The 12,734-nt window shown below is 40.3% G+C and overlaps 3 protein-coding genes across 5 annotated transcripts; 1 reads left to right on the top strand and 2 right to left on the bottom strand.

Annotated features, from left to right (window-relative positions):
• Positions 1 to 261: 261 nt before the first annotated feature.
• On the bottom strand, positions 262 to 3,837 carry pigf (phosphatidylinositol glycan anchor biosynthesis, class F). Of its 2 annotated transcripts, none has more exons than XM_010864489.4 (6): positions 3,483 to 3,837; positions 3,035 to 3,285; positions 2,844 to 2,935; positions 2,514 to 2,630; positions 1,604 to 1,712; positions 262 to 1,514 (listed from the first exon to the last, which is right to left on the bottom strand). In XM_010864489.4, exons 2-6 carry the CDS (start codon positions 3,260 to 3,262, stop codon positions 1,401 to 1,403), a joined length of 660 nt encoding a protein of 219 aa, XP_010862791.1. In that variant the 5' UTR covers positions 3,263 to 3,285; positions 3,483 to 3,837; the 3' UTR covers positions 262 to 1,400. The 2 variants fall into 2 exon arrangements, with proteins under 2 accessions (XP_010862791.1, XP_010862784.1); XM_010864482.4 differs by having other exon boundaries at positions 3,539 to 3,837.
• A 95-nt stretch (positions 3,838 to 3,932) lies between these two features.
• Positions 3,933 to 5,417, top strand: cript (cysteine-rich PDZ-binding protein). Its single transcript, NM_001303730.1, is given in 5 exon segments — positions 3,933 to 4,019; positions 4,385 to 4,450; positions 4,550 to 4,604; positions 4,696 to 4,808; positions 4,901 to 5,417. Coding segments are annotated over 5 exon segments (315 nt in total). The 5' UTR covers positions 3,933 to 4,003; the 3' UTR covers positions 4,966 to 5,417.
• Positions 5,418 to 5,728: 311 nt separating this feature from the next.
• gch2 (GTP cyclohydrolase 2) lies at positions 5,729 to 12,504 on the bottom strand. 2 transcript variants are annotated; one of them, XM_010864504.3, is made up of 6 exons: positions 12,006 to 12,504; positions 10,051 to 10,160; positions 9,563 to 9,618; positions 7,611 to 7,642; positions 7,371 to 7,455; positions 5,729 to 7,204 (listed from the first exon to the last, which is right to left on the bottom strand). In XM_010864504.3, the coding sequence occupies exons 1-6, from the start codon at positions 12,322 to 12,324 to the stop codon at positions 7,075 to 7,077; spliced, it is 732 nt and encodes a 243-aa protein (XP_010862806.1). In that variant the 5' UTR covers positions 12,325 to 12,504; the 3' UTR covers positions 5,729 to 7,074. The 2 variants fall into 2 exon arrangements, with proteins under 2 accessions (XP_010862806.1, XP_019902457.1); XM_020046898.2 differs by having other exon boundaries at positions 7,371 to 7,450.
• Positions 12,505 to 12,734: the final 230 nt, after the last annotated feature.

Raw genomic sequence — 12,734 nt, 5'->3', positions numbered from 1 at the left:
AGAAGTTAGCCAAAGCTATACCCATCTGTTGTAGGCACATCCTGTAGTGAGTAGAGCTGAAACACACAATGGCCTTACTAATGACTACATTATACTCAGAACAAACAATATGATTTCACTGTACTAAGTAATAACAACATTTAAAGAAAAAAAATCTCAGGCCCTAGGGATCTGCTCGTCTTGCCAACAAATGCTCCAGCTCAGCCCTTAGACAACAGAGACAAATGGTATACAACACAGATCAAAAAATATTTTCTGGTATTTTCTTTTTAGTTTTATTTGACAGAGACAGTGGAGATATACAGACAGGAGAGTTTTTGCAAAAAGAGCCATGGGTCAGATTCAAAGCCATTCTTCAGCAGCATGTGCCCCAGAGCCAGCGGATATGTCCCCAAGCAAACTTATAAGTGCAGTGGCAAGTCTGCAGCATAAACCCAATGCTTATGCCAATTACTTGAACATTAACAGGTGATAAAGATTTTCAGTTTGGTTTCAGACACGAAGCATGGCTTCACTCAACTGGTAAGGCAAGTGAAAAGAGTACCACTAGCGTCTGTCAACAGTAATTAACAGAATACCAACCCCTGCTCTGCTTGCCTGTTTTGGTGCTTTTTAAAACATCATCTGTAATGAAATCTGCACTCAATTCTAACACATAAAAAAGCTACTTAGACTTTAATGAAAATGCTTTAGTATGCAAAACAGAACCAAATATTTTAATCCGTGAAAATGTAAGGGAAAAAGTTAAATACATTTTCAGATGATGGTTTTGGAAAACATTTATTCATAAGCCAAAATGTTAAATCCTTTTTTAAGAGTGAGCAGAGCACCAGTTGCCCCAGTGAATAAAGAACACAACACACACTGGTATTAACCTTGGGAGCCTTTGAGTGACTTTGAGAGAGCAGTACATCATGGATCATTGACAAGGAAAATACATTCAAGAATTCACTGCCTTCCGAAACATCTCTCAAAACAATATTTTAGTTTACAGTAAAAAACATTTAGCTCTTGCAACAGCAATATTTTATTATAATTTAATTACAGTTGAATATTGTAGCCAGAAATAAAGCTCGGTGTGTGTGTGTGTGTAATGCAAACCTGTGATTGTTTGTAATTCCTGTACCCATTTACATGCCTATTGACTGAATAAATAATTACACAAAACATTTTCGAAACTTTCATAAAAAATATGGGGCAGGGGGATTGTTAGGATCTTTTTACATAGCAATGGGATAACATCATACTTTACAGAAGATGGCCTGCCCACTCAAACATCCCAATACATCTTCAGATACCAAAGGAATAGACTAGGACAACTAGAGGGATGTCTCAGCTACATGGAGGACTGACTTCAGTAACACCCTCCCTTCCACACCCCATTAACTCCGCCCCATCCATCACTTGCTCTTGTAGGTCAGGTGTTTGCGGTGCCAATGGATCCAGGTGGGAGCTACAACCAGCCCAGTCAGGTAACCAATCACTGCACCCAGACTGCAGGACACAGGCCACACCTACACATTTGGAGATGGAAACATTTGGTTTAAAACAGGTGTACCAAGTAAGATGTTGTGTTCAGTCTATTTGTTGTGTGTGTTCTGACCTGCCAGGGACGGTCCCAGTCCAGGGGAATAGGGAATGCCCCCAGCCAGGCTCCCACAACACTGCATCCAACCACCATCTGTAGAGAGGTGTCCCACACAGACATGGCCCTGAAACGCACACAAATACACACTTTAAATCACTCCCTCTCACACACACACACACACACACACACACACGCACAGTCCAAAGAGGAAGATTGAAGCGAATGTGAGAGACAAAAAGAGAATGAGGAAATTTGAGAGAGAGACCGTGTACAAAGTGATTGAGACATTCAGTCACCGACACAGTTTACAACTTGTATTAGCCCAATAAAAACATCCATAATAGGATGAGATTTCAAACATTGGTTGAATTTAAATCTATTTTTAAAGTGTGATAGGAAGTATGCACTCACTAACGTATAAATCCAGGTTAAAAACACTTCTATCCCATTTTTTATCTTTATGTTTTCTTATTGTATTTTTTCTTATTTTCTTTAGATTTTTTCATTTGAGTATTTGTTATGTTATTATATTTTTGTATATTTTTCTTTTTCTTTGTAAAGCTAACTGAATTTAATCGATGTATGAATTGTGCTATATAAATAAACTTGCTTCCTTGCTTACTGTAAGTTGCTCTGGAAAAGAGCACCTGCAAAAAGACTTAAAAATAAAATGTACTTCAACTGTCCGCCTCTGATTCCTACTGTCCGTAAAAGCTTTGCAAAAACAATAAAATGAAGTCATATTTTGATGTTCAATTTGAAGTAAAGGTTTAGTACCAGCATCTGTGGTACAGAACACTTTTGGACATGTGCCTTCTGTGAGCAAATACAAATACTAATTCTGCAATTAAAAATGCTCATACAGTTTGCATATTCAATACAGTTTCTGAATGGGGCCAGAGGTGGATGTACATGGAGGTAGTACCCATGGCGACTGAAGACTCTTATCCAGGCCTGGACATTTGGCCCCAGAACACACACACACCGCAGAGTGGTTAAGCTTGTCAGCAACACCGCCAGAGAGAATGTCTCCAATGCAGTTCTAACACAGAGAGAACGAGACAGAAACAAATACTTAGTTGTCACAACTCCAGGATTGGTCCAAGCCCTGACTGAGCGGCCAGCTGATAAATTGCTGGAAACCCCAAACTGGCCATTATTGTCCATGGATCATGATGGTACATACTGCAGAAGCACCATTAGAATCTGAAACAATCAACATTAGTAGCAAGAAAAATCTATATTTAGTACTCACTCCAGTAGCGGAGCTCCATACAGGACCACTACAGTGTGGAAGAACAGACACGAGAGAAACAGGTAAAGACAGGAACGCACTAACTTAGACACCTGGTGGGGAGAGAAGAGGATATGATCATTACGTACCATTCTGGTCCTAACCAAGTTTGTATGCCTCTGCACATTGTAGCTAAGTGTGCGTTTCGGTACCTTGTAGGTGAGTGTGTGTTTCTTGGTTGGGGGGCTGACCCCCAATAGCCAGAACAGGGTGATGTTAACCACAGCAACAGATCCGGCCACAGAGTACAGCCACAGCAGGTGTGTTCCATACACAGAAAAGCCAGGTACTAGCACTGCAGGCACCACCGTCGCCATAAACACCCCAGACGCCATGATGGCGTGGCTGGATGCCATCTGTCTGATCTCCTGGTCCCACATGGTGCTGGGGTTGGGTCACGTACCTGTGCTCCAATAGAAAAAACTTCATGGATTAATGTTATAACAACTGAGGGGAAGGGCCAAACTGAAGTTACAGCGCGAGTACCGCATGTTCCATTCCGGAATGGTCCACCCAGATAAACCCACTCAGGGGCATCACCATAATATGAATTACTAAACCACCTGAGAAAAACAACTCGCACAAAAAACAAGAACTTGCCTAAAGCAGAGACACCGACACCAGTAATGTAAAAGCCTATCTTGAGAAACCCTTGCCTTGCTAGTGAGAGATGTGACTTTGGTTGATTCGAATTGCAGTTTCTTGGTTATCACGCTAGCTCTAGGTAGCTACCTTCGTTGTGCCTTAGCTAGGTTTGTCATTACACATAATGACAGTAACTAATATATCATATACGACCAAATGTAATATAACTACAAGACAGCTTCTTATATATTTCGCGTAAACACAGTAGTATTTATTCCACCATTGTTCATTCATCAAACATAATTATTTCCGTAAACAGAGAAGTGCAAGGTCAAACGCTTGGATGATCCCTGACGTTTGACTGACATATCTGGCTACCAATAACTATTTACCATACCTGGGAGACCAACCAATCAGAATCTGTTTTCCCGGATGTTAAAACGAGAACACCGGAAGTTTACAATCACGCTATCTACACTATTAGATTAAGTCCAGTTTATTTACATAGTGTTGTTTTCATTCTAAACAAAGAAACGATGGTTTGCGACAATTGTAATTACGACCGTTTCAGGTTTACTTAAAGTTCTGTGTTAATGCTAAAGTTAGAAAGCATTGCTGCGTTTGATTGTCAGCGAATTGATTTGCTAGCCAGCTGACAAGCTAACGTTTACTTGCTAGCCGGCTAATTCTGTTTATTATTTCGCTTGTTAACGTCTGCATAAGTATTTTGTTTAGTATACTTGGCTAGCAAGTCTTATTGTGTATCACAGGACGAATGACAAATGTTGTGTTAGAGTGACTCCTGCTGCTCGCAAATAATTCCAATCTTCCCATCTTCTACCACTCATAATATTTTGTTACTTTTCTTGCTTTTCCCATCATTGCATTGGGCTTCTGTCATTTTTTGTTTCTTACAGGCGAGAAGAAGCTGGGCCGGGTGATAACTCCAGATACATGGAAGGACGGAGCAAGGAACACTACAGGTATAAAAAGGACCATTCAATATAACCACATCTTTACCTTATCACATAGCGTTTAATCTGAGTATCATTATTCACAAAAGTATTGCATTGTGTTCTTAGAGAGTGGGGGTCGGAAGCTAAACGAAAACAAGGCTTTGACGTCTAAAAAAGCCAGGTGATATGATTTTCGTTGACAATGAATGATACAAGTGATGATACCTGTGTTGATGTTTTACATGGTCATGATTTAATGATTCTGTCATCAGGTTTGACCCTTATGGGAAGCCTGGGAAGACTGGCTTTGGCATATGCAGAATCTGCAAGAGCTCTGTCCACCAATCAGGATCTCACTACTGTCAGGGCTGTGCCTACAAGAAAGGTATTGTTCACTGGGTTATTTTACTTTTTCAGTTGGTCTTTGTAAAAGTAATTCATATTATGTTCATCTTTACCCCGATTTCTCTCACTTAGGGATCTGTGCTATGTGTGGGAAGAAGGTTTTGGACACGAAGAACTACAAACAGACCTCTGTCTAACAGGATTCTGACTGGCCACCAGGATGTGGAAAGAGAGAAAGAGAGAGTGAGAGTGGATGGGGAGAAAAAGGAATTAAGGGTTTATCATGTAGCCGGCTTCTGTTGACCTCGTCTTAAACTCTCATAGCAGAGATACAATCAAGGAGTTCAGGCTTTGAGTGAGTGAGTGAGTGAGTGTGAGAGAGAGGGAGAGTGTGATAGTGAAAGAGTGGCAAGTGATTTAGGGCAGGTTGTCCCTAATTTTTGTAGAGCTCGGATAAAGCTTTTTCAGCAGCAATATGTGGCCAGCACTGTTCCACCCATTGACCCCTGAGACTATATTTAGTTTTTATTTCTCCAATTATGTTGTGTAAAACCTTTTCTGAAACAGGAGTTTCCTTTTACCAATTATTTGTAAGTTCTATCAAGTGCTATGTTTTTTTTAGTTCATTAAATATTATTTGTAATGTCATTGATATTATCACTTTTGTTTTTGCCTAATCTCAGCAACAACCAGGAGTTTTCACTTAATTGAGGCTCCTTCAATAGGCATGTTCTTTGTGACTTGCTGTCACCTGTACACTACGGTGATTGGTTTAGAGCCTCTCTGACATCATTGTGGTGTGCAGCAGGCTGTAACTTCCTGTGTCACCCAGGATCAGGTTAGAGACCAGAGGTTGGATGAGTCATCAGGCAGCTGTACACTGACATTTAAAGGCCCTGCCTCCCCTCAGGCTGTCAACTCGACATACACACACCAGACCCTTCCACAGGAAGGAAGAGCTTTACCAGAGTCATGATACTGTTTAATTGAGAGAACATACAACATCATGGCAATCCACAAAAATAAAATTATTATGGTACATAGAGTAAAACATTTGACCAATTATAGGAAATATTGATAGAGTAGAATATGTATTGGCTTATAAACTGTAGAGGTGGGATTTTGCTAATCAGAGCTCAAATACACTTTTCAATTTGAGTGTTACAATTACATATTTGATTAAAGGGCCAACATACAGATTAAACAATAACAAAGAGACACTTTTGGTACAAGTGACCAGGCAGGAGAAATGTGACCATTCAATGGTTCAAGGACCCTTAAACAAAGTTTACAATGTTTGTTTACATTTACATTGTTTACAAACCTTGAAGTAAAACAAGCATATATTCTGGGTTCGTGTATTTTTTTTTTCAAGATTCAATGGGTGTAAAGGGGTGATAAGTAAAAGTGTTAGTCTGTACGTGTTTTTAACGAAGAACATCACAAGTAACATGATTTGATATCATCAATTTTAAAAATGTATAGCACCTGATAAATGTCATATTCATCAACCTCATAGTAATCTTGAGCATCATACCGGTGTGAAAATATACAATCTGAGATAGAAACCATTAAGTGAAACTATACTTGATGACATCATTGAGTTGCATTCAAAGATATAAACACTAATGTTCAAAATGTGTTTCCAGCCAGAGGGAGAGTATCTTCATGATCCCCAAATATTCATAGATCTCAGTCTTTAAAGGTGAGTTAACTGTTTTACAAAATGTGTTATGGTAACACCCAAGTATACTAAGGGTCAAGAGAAACGATAAACAATGGATCATTCTTTAAACAGCCTTGACAAACATTAGCCAAATTTAGCCGGCACAATCAAAAATCAAAGAAAGACATTTGGAAATAAACTTTGGAGATTAATTTTCTTTCATGCTCCATTACATCTATATATGTTTTGCTAGGAGAAAATAAAATTAGCTAATGTGTGTACTGACAGTTTAAAGAAAATCATGGATTACAATTTATGACCTATAGGCTACTTTCACGGTAGGGAACCATCTCACATCAATGAGTAAAATAGTGATGTTCTCATTTAACTAGTCATAACTAGTGCCTATAGTGTTAGTAAAGGTCTTATTTTAAGATGGTAATGTTTCTGGTGGAGGAATCGGAAGGCACCAATGTTATAGCCTCTTACTCTGCCAGAAATTCACACACACTCACACATATTTAAGAGCTTGTATTGCCTTGGGTGTGTATAAGGCTTCAGTGAGGTTTGTGGAGAAATATTAAGAACCCTAGAACGTTCTGTACGAGGTCAGGCTGGCATAAGAGGTCAGAGGTGTTAGCTAGGCATTCTGAGTAAGCCGTAAGAACTCCTCCCGGGTCTTAGGATCTTCTCTGAACACCCCCAACATGCAGCTGGTCACTGTTCGACTGTTCATCTTCTGAACACCACGCATCACCATACACATGTGGCTGGAACACACAGACCATCATCTTCATCATTATATACACACCAGTATGAAAAAATCCACTTTCCACTCGTGATTAACATGTGATTTGTAAGTCCACAGCTTAAAGCAGCTCAAAACACATTCCAAGTGACTGAATGTGTGTGGTTGTGTGTGTGTGTGGTACTCACGCCGCCTCTATAACCACAGCCACTCCAGCAGGCTGTAAGGCCTCTGATATTGCCATGGCAATCTGCTTGGTCAGACGCTCCTGGACTGGGAACATACATAAGCACACAATGGAAGACGTTTTACTGTAGATTACAAGTAATATGTCGTATTATACTATACAGTATGTACTATGTATTGTATGTGTAATAATTATGTTGTATGTATGTTGTATGTAAGCATTTTCTTTTGATAATTCTCACCTTGGAGCCGACGACTATAGATCTCAACAATCCTGCAACATGCACACCAGAAACACCAGTTAGAAAATACATACACTCCAACATTATAACACACTACAAAAGATCATAAGATCAATCATATTTCTTTATAAAGCCCTTTTTACATCAGCAGTTGTCACACATTACTTTTACAAAACACCCAGCCAGATACCCCAAGGAGCAAGCAACCCTTAAAAGGGGAGTTTTTTTTTTTTATCAAACATCAAACAAATGTAGATTTGGTGGTCAGGTTTAGTAATCATTCATGTCTTTAGAAATACATGGATGCCAAGGAGAGTTTCTTTTGAAAACTGACAGAGACACCATCTTTAAATCATTATATTAACAGTTCAACCCTTCACTGCCTGCAAAAACATTCTCTGAAATGCTTAGGTACAGTGTGACAATTGTATATGTTTGGAGATAAATATAGAGAAGAGTAGATAGTATACAGTGTACGGACAAATGACCTACAGAGAGAGAAACAGAGACACAAAGACAGAGATAGACATGGAGAGACAAAGACAGGGAGCGAGATAGACTGTCATAATAGTGAGAGTGATTCTCACTGGTCTGAAGGGATTTTCTCATGGTTTGAGAGCGGCTAGGTCTGGGTATGTCCGTCTGTCTGTATGTGTGTGTGTCTGGTGTGAAACAGGATATTAGCTGTACGGCTTACAGTTTAAGCCTCCAGGTCAAAGAACTGAAATAACAGAAGAACTCAGCCACCCAACACTAACACACACACTCGGCTAGCTAGACTTTTCCCTGCCCCTCTCAACAGCCAACCAGCTTCTCTAATAAATACACAATGTACGGACTGTCTGTGTGTCAGGTGTGTGTGTGTGTGTGTGTATATATAGAAAGCCCTCTGTAAGTATTGGGACATTTTTCCTTCTTTTGGTTCTATACTCCAAAGGTTTTCACCTGAAATCAAATAACCTCTATAAGGTAACAGTATAGATTATATGCTTTAATTTGAGGATGTGTGTGTAGATATAGCTTCAGCCATTTAGAAATTAAACATTTGTAAATATAAAGTCCCCCCATTACAAGGCGCAAAAAGTATTGGGACGGATTAATATAAGATCCATATTAAGCATGTATATTAAACCCATACGAGTCAGTCATCACACAGACAGGTTTGAATTTTGTCGTGTCATTGAGTGTCACCCGATTCAGTTTATTTTTTTTCCAGCCAAATCTTGCAAACCAGGAAATATAAGCTAATACGGTAAATGCATTATGAGAATGCGTCATTTGCTGTCTTTTTGCAGAGCTGGGGTGCCCTAAGGAGACAGACGGCCCTAAGATGTCTGTAAATACTGAACCGTTTTGATACAAACATGGTATACATCAATTGCGAGGGGAGAGCCAAAGGAACACGCTGGTCATTACCCTTGTCTGCTCAGACACAGAGGGCCTTAGTGGTCTTGAAACAAAGACAATCACCAAGACCAATGGAGCTACAAAATAAGTAACTCCATTCCAATCAGAAGAGTCTCTGGATCACATGTTTAGTTTTGCTGCAAGATGCCCACAAGCCATGCTAACAACCAAAAGCTAAGCCAAGATATCTGTGGAAAATCACCCTCATCAGGTGCACTTAGAAATAAAGTAGGCAAAGCAGTGAATAATTAAACAATACTTTAATTTCCCCCACATTTTATGGAAAATGTACGTACATTTTGCACTAAAGGCACTTTCATTCAATTTTTTTGGGAAAGCCACCTAGTTCCTACCACTCCATATCAAAATACAAAATGATCTAAACAAAATGAATCTTAAAAAAATTGCATATGTCAACTTTGCATTAATGGAATTTGGTACCTTGGACATGTATGTATTAACTTGGTATTAATCGTTTGATTTAAAATCTAGTGTAATGTATGTGATTTAAAATGTTGTGTCATGTATGTGTACTGTACACTCACCTAGCCAACTTGCTGAGTCCGACCACCTTCTTGTTTGGCAGGTATCCAATGTGTACCTGGGGTCAATGCCACAAAGAGTGGAAATAAATGTCAAAGTTCTAACAACCAGAGAAAGGTTCCTCAGCTGATTGGCTAAACCCACCTTCTGATACATGCAGACACTATTCACAGAACTGAACTGGATTCGAAGCTATGGTGTACTCAACCAACTGTGTCTGTATGTGTGTTCTTGTGTGTGTCTTTCTGCCTATGTAAGTTCAAGTGTGTGTGTCAATGCCACAAAGAGTAGAAAAACATGTCAGAGTTTAGTGCCTTGGACCTGTATTTGTCTCAATGCTCCCTGTCCAGGACAAAGAATCTAATAACCCTTGTCCTTTTCTTTCCAACAGAACTCTGTCTGCCATTCTTTATCCTGCTCTTCTCTGTTAACCACTCGCCACCTCATTCTGCTTTCCCCTCTCTCTGCGTCTTTAGAACACAAGTCTTACTCGGCCATAGAAGGGTACGAGATGATGTTCACAGAGAGAGAACATGTCGATGTCTTTAACGATCACTATCTCATCATGGTCTTCATCAAAAATGGCATCATTCAGGACATCTGGAGAAAAAGCGAGAAAGAGATTGTTTTATCATCAGGCTCCCAATTGGTGCAGTCTCTCGGGTAGTTGAATAGGATTTTAGATGGGGCTGCCTTGTTTTGTCGCACTATTTTTGTCACAATATTTTTTTTTGCCATGAATCTACACGCAATACACCATAATGACACAGCAAAAAACTTTTTTTATGTGTGGCAGTTAATTAAAAATGAAACGATTAAATATCTAATCCTATTCCTAACCTTTGCCATGACACTCCAAATCGAGCTCAGATGCAGTCATTAGATCAGGTCCGGCTCCAGGCATAAGCAACATAAACGGTCGCTTAAGGCCCCAGACCACTAGGGGGCCACCGACTGCTAGGGAGCCCCTGACCAATAGGGGAGAGGGGGGACCCAAATAAAATGTTGCTTAGGGCCCCCAAAGGGCTAGAGCCGGCACTGGATCGGATCATCCTTGAGATGTCTTTAGAACTTGGCATATTCAATTGCTTGGACATGATTTAGAAATACACACACCTGCCTGTATATGGTCTCACACGTGACTTCACAGTGCATGTCAGAGCAAAACCTGAGTAAAATTAAGTAACTGGACAAGAAGGGCCTCAGTCAATGAGGTGACCAAGAATCCAAAGGCCCCTTGAACAGAGCTTCAGAGTTTCTCTGGTGAACCTGCAAGAAGGATAACCATCTATGCAGCACAAAAAAAGCCACTGAGATCATCTTTACAAATTAAGAAAATTGTATTTCAGCTTAGAGTGGTATTTGACAACAATAGCAAAATTATCCCCATCTGGTGCAGTTATAAAATGATTATGCACGTGGGGTTGACAAGCTGTTGTAAGTTACTGCCAGGACGAACAACAACAGACAACAGTGTGGTGATACTAATGGTTTGTCATGACTGTAGGTTGGTTGACAATTCTAGAATTTCAGTTTAGCCTAGTCCAGCCTATTCCACAATTAACTTTATGCAGAAGGCTGGACATGTCATCCAGATTTTCAAACAAAATTGATTGTATCAATTTTGTACCTATAGTACTTTGAAGATATTATTTTTGTTATGGGAGGTGAGCTTATTTGAAGCTGAGGATGATTAGATGGCCATTACGTTGAGGGTCAGTTTGGTTAATATCCCTACTTTGGTTAATACCCATACACTTACAATCACTGGGAAAATTGCTGACCATAGTCTGGACACCCATTTAATGTCCCAGCTGAAAGATAATACTCCACACAGGGCAATGTTCCCTCCACTGCCCAGGGACATTGCGGTTCGATGGGGAAACGCTACCTGTTAGCCCTCCAACACTACTTCCAGCACCAACCAGGACCCAGTCTGTATGCCTTTAGACACCAGCCAGGTTTCAGAGGAAGTTCAAGGAAAGTTGATGAGTGATCACCCTTCGAATTATGAAATTGTTTGAAAGGAACGTGCAAGGAAGATTAACGGGCTTTTTTAAAGTGACTTGTTCGACAATCATATGAAAACATCACGACTGGTCGTGTTCATGCCACATCATTTCACAGCTTAATTAACCGAAATCTTTACACTCCCGTGCCCGGGTGAACACAGATAGTTCCGTGGAAAAAAAGAAGAAAAGGCTAAGACTAGGGGCAGGAATGTGTTGGGAGCTCTCCTTCTTATCCTTTCATCCTCACTCCATCCTTTCTACACTCCCGGCGTGCGGCATCTTAAATCAACATCATCAACAATAAACAGACCTACTGGTATTTGTTACACTTGTTACAATTGGTTACATTGGTTAATTCAGATGGCATCAGTTGTACTGATTGTAAAGTTGTATCGATTAATTTTCCAAACAATGAGTCCCCAGTGAGTCTTACCATAGACGTCCTCGTGATATCCCTTGGTAAGGAACTGCATGGCCTTGGCAGCTCTCAAAGGTGTTCTCAAGAGCCCTTGTCGGTCGGTGTCCTCCCCAAGCCCCCGCAGAATGGTACTGTACGCAGTTTCAAGAACCGGTAACCGGGACTCATCCTCAGCCGCCTTACGGGACGACTCGTGTTGTTTCCGTTGCTGTATGGTGGTCTTCTTAGGATCGAGGCTCAGTTCATTAAAACCTTTATAGTGGAACTCCGTCACCATCTGCTTCCCGGTCCCGTTGCAATGTCCTGTCATCTCTGCCGCTTTCTGGTATTCCATCTGAGAATTAAACACTAATCTTTACCCTCTACAGTAAGTTGCGGATTCGTTAAATGCCTCGTTTACTTGTCCGCCAGACAGTCAGCTGCAGCTTGAGGGTAGCCCTGACCTGCGCTCTGTATATATAGCAGACGCGCACCAACTGCAGCGCGGTGCCAAACCGAACCTCGATCGCTCCCAATTTTCGTCACGCAGCTTCACGTCAAAAGCATGTGGTGACGCAATCGTTCACAAAAAAAAAAGTCTCCATGAACTGTCACGACTCCACATCATTTGATCATCCGTAGTCTAATAGCCTAATCGGTTTAATAACAGGGATGGTTCCTGCATATCAAGGTTCTTAAAAATAACTTTCACTGTCTGTTTAAAAAAATATATATATAATAACAAGGCTACATTTATTCCCTTAT

The sequence above is a fragment of the Esox lucius genome, chromosome 5 (assembly GCF_011004845.1).
Source record: "Esox lucius isolate fEsoLuc1 chromosome 5, fEsoLuc1.pri, whole genome shotgun sequence".
Classification (NCBI taxonomy): Eukaryota; Metazoa; Chordata; class Actinopteri; order Esociformes; family Esocidae; genus Esox; species Esox lucius.
The sequence above is the reverse complement of the archived record's forward strand: the minus strand, read 5'-3'. Positions and strand labels throughout refer to the sequence as shown.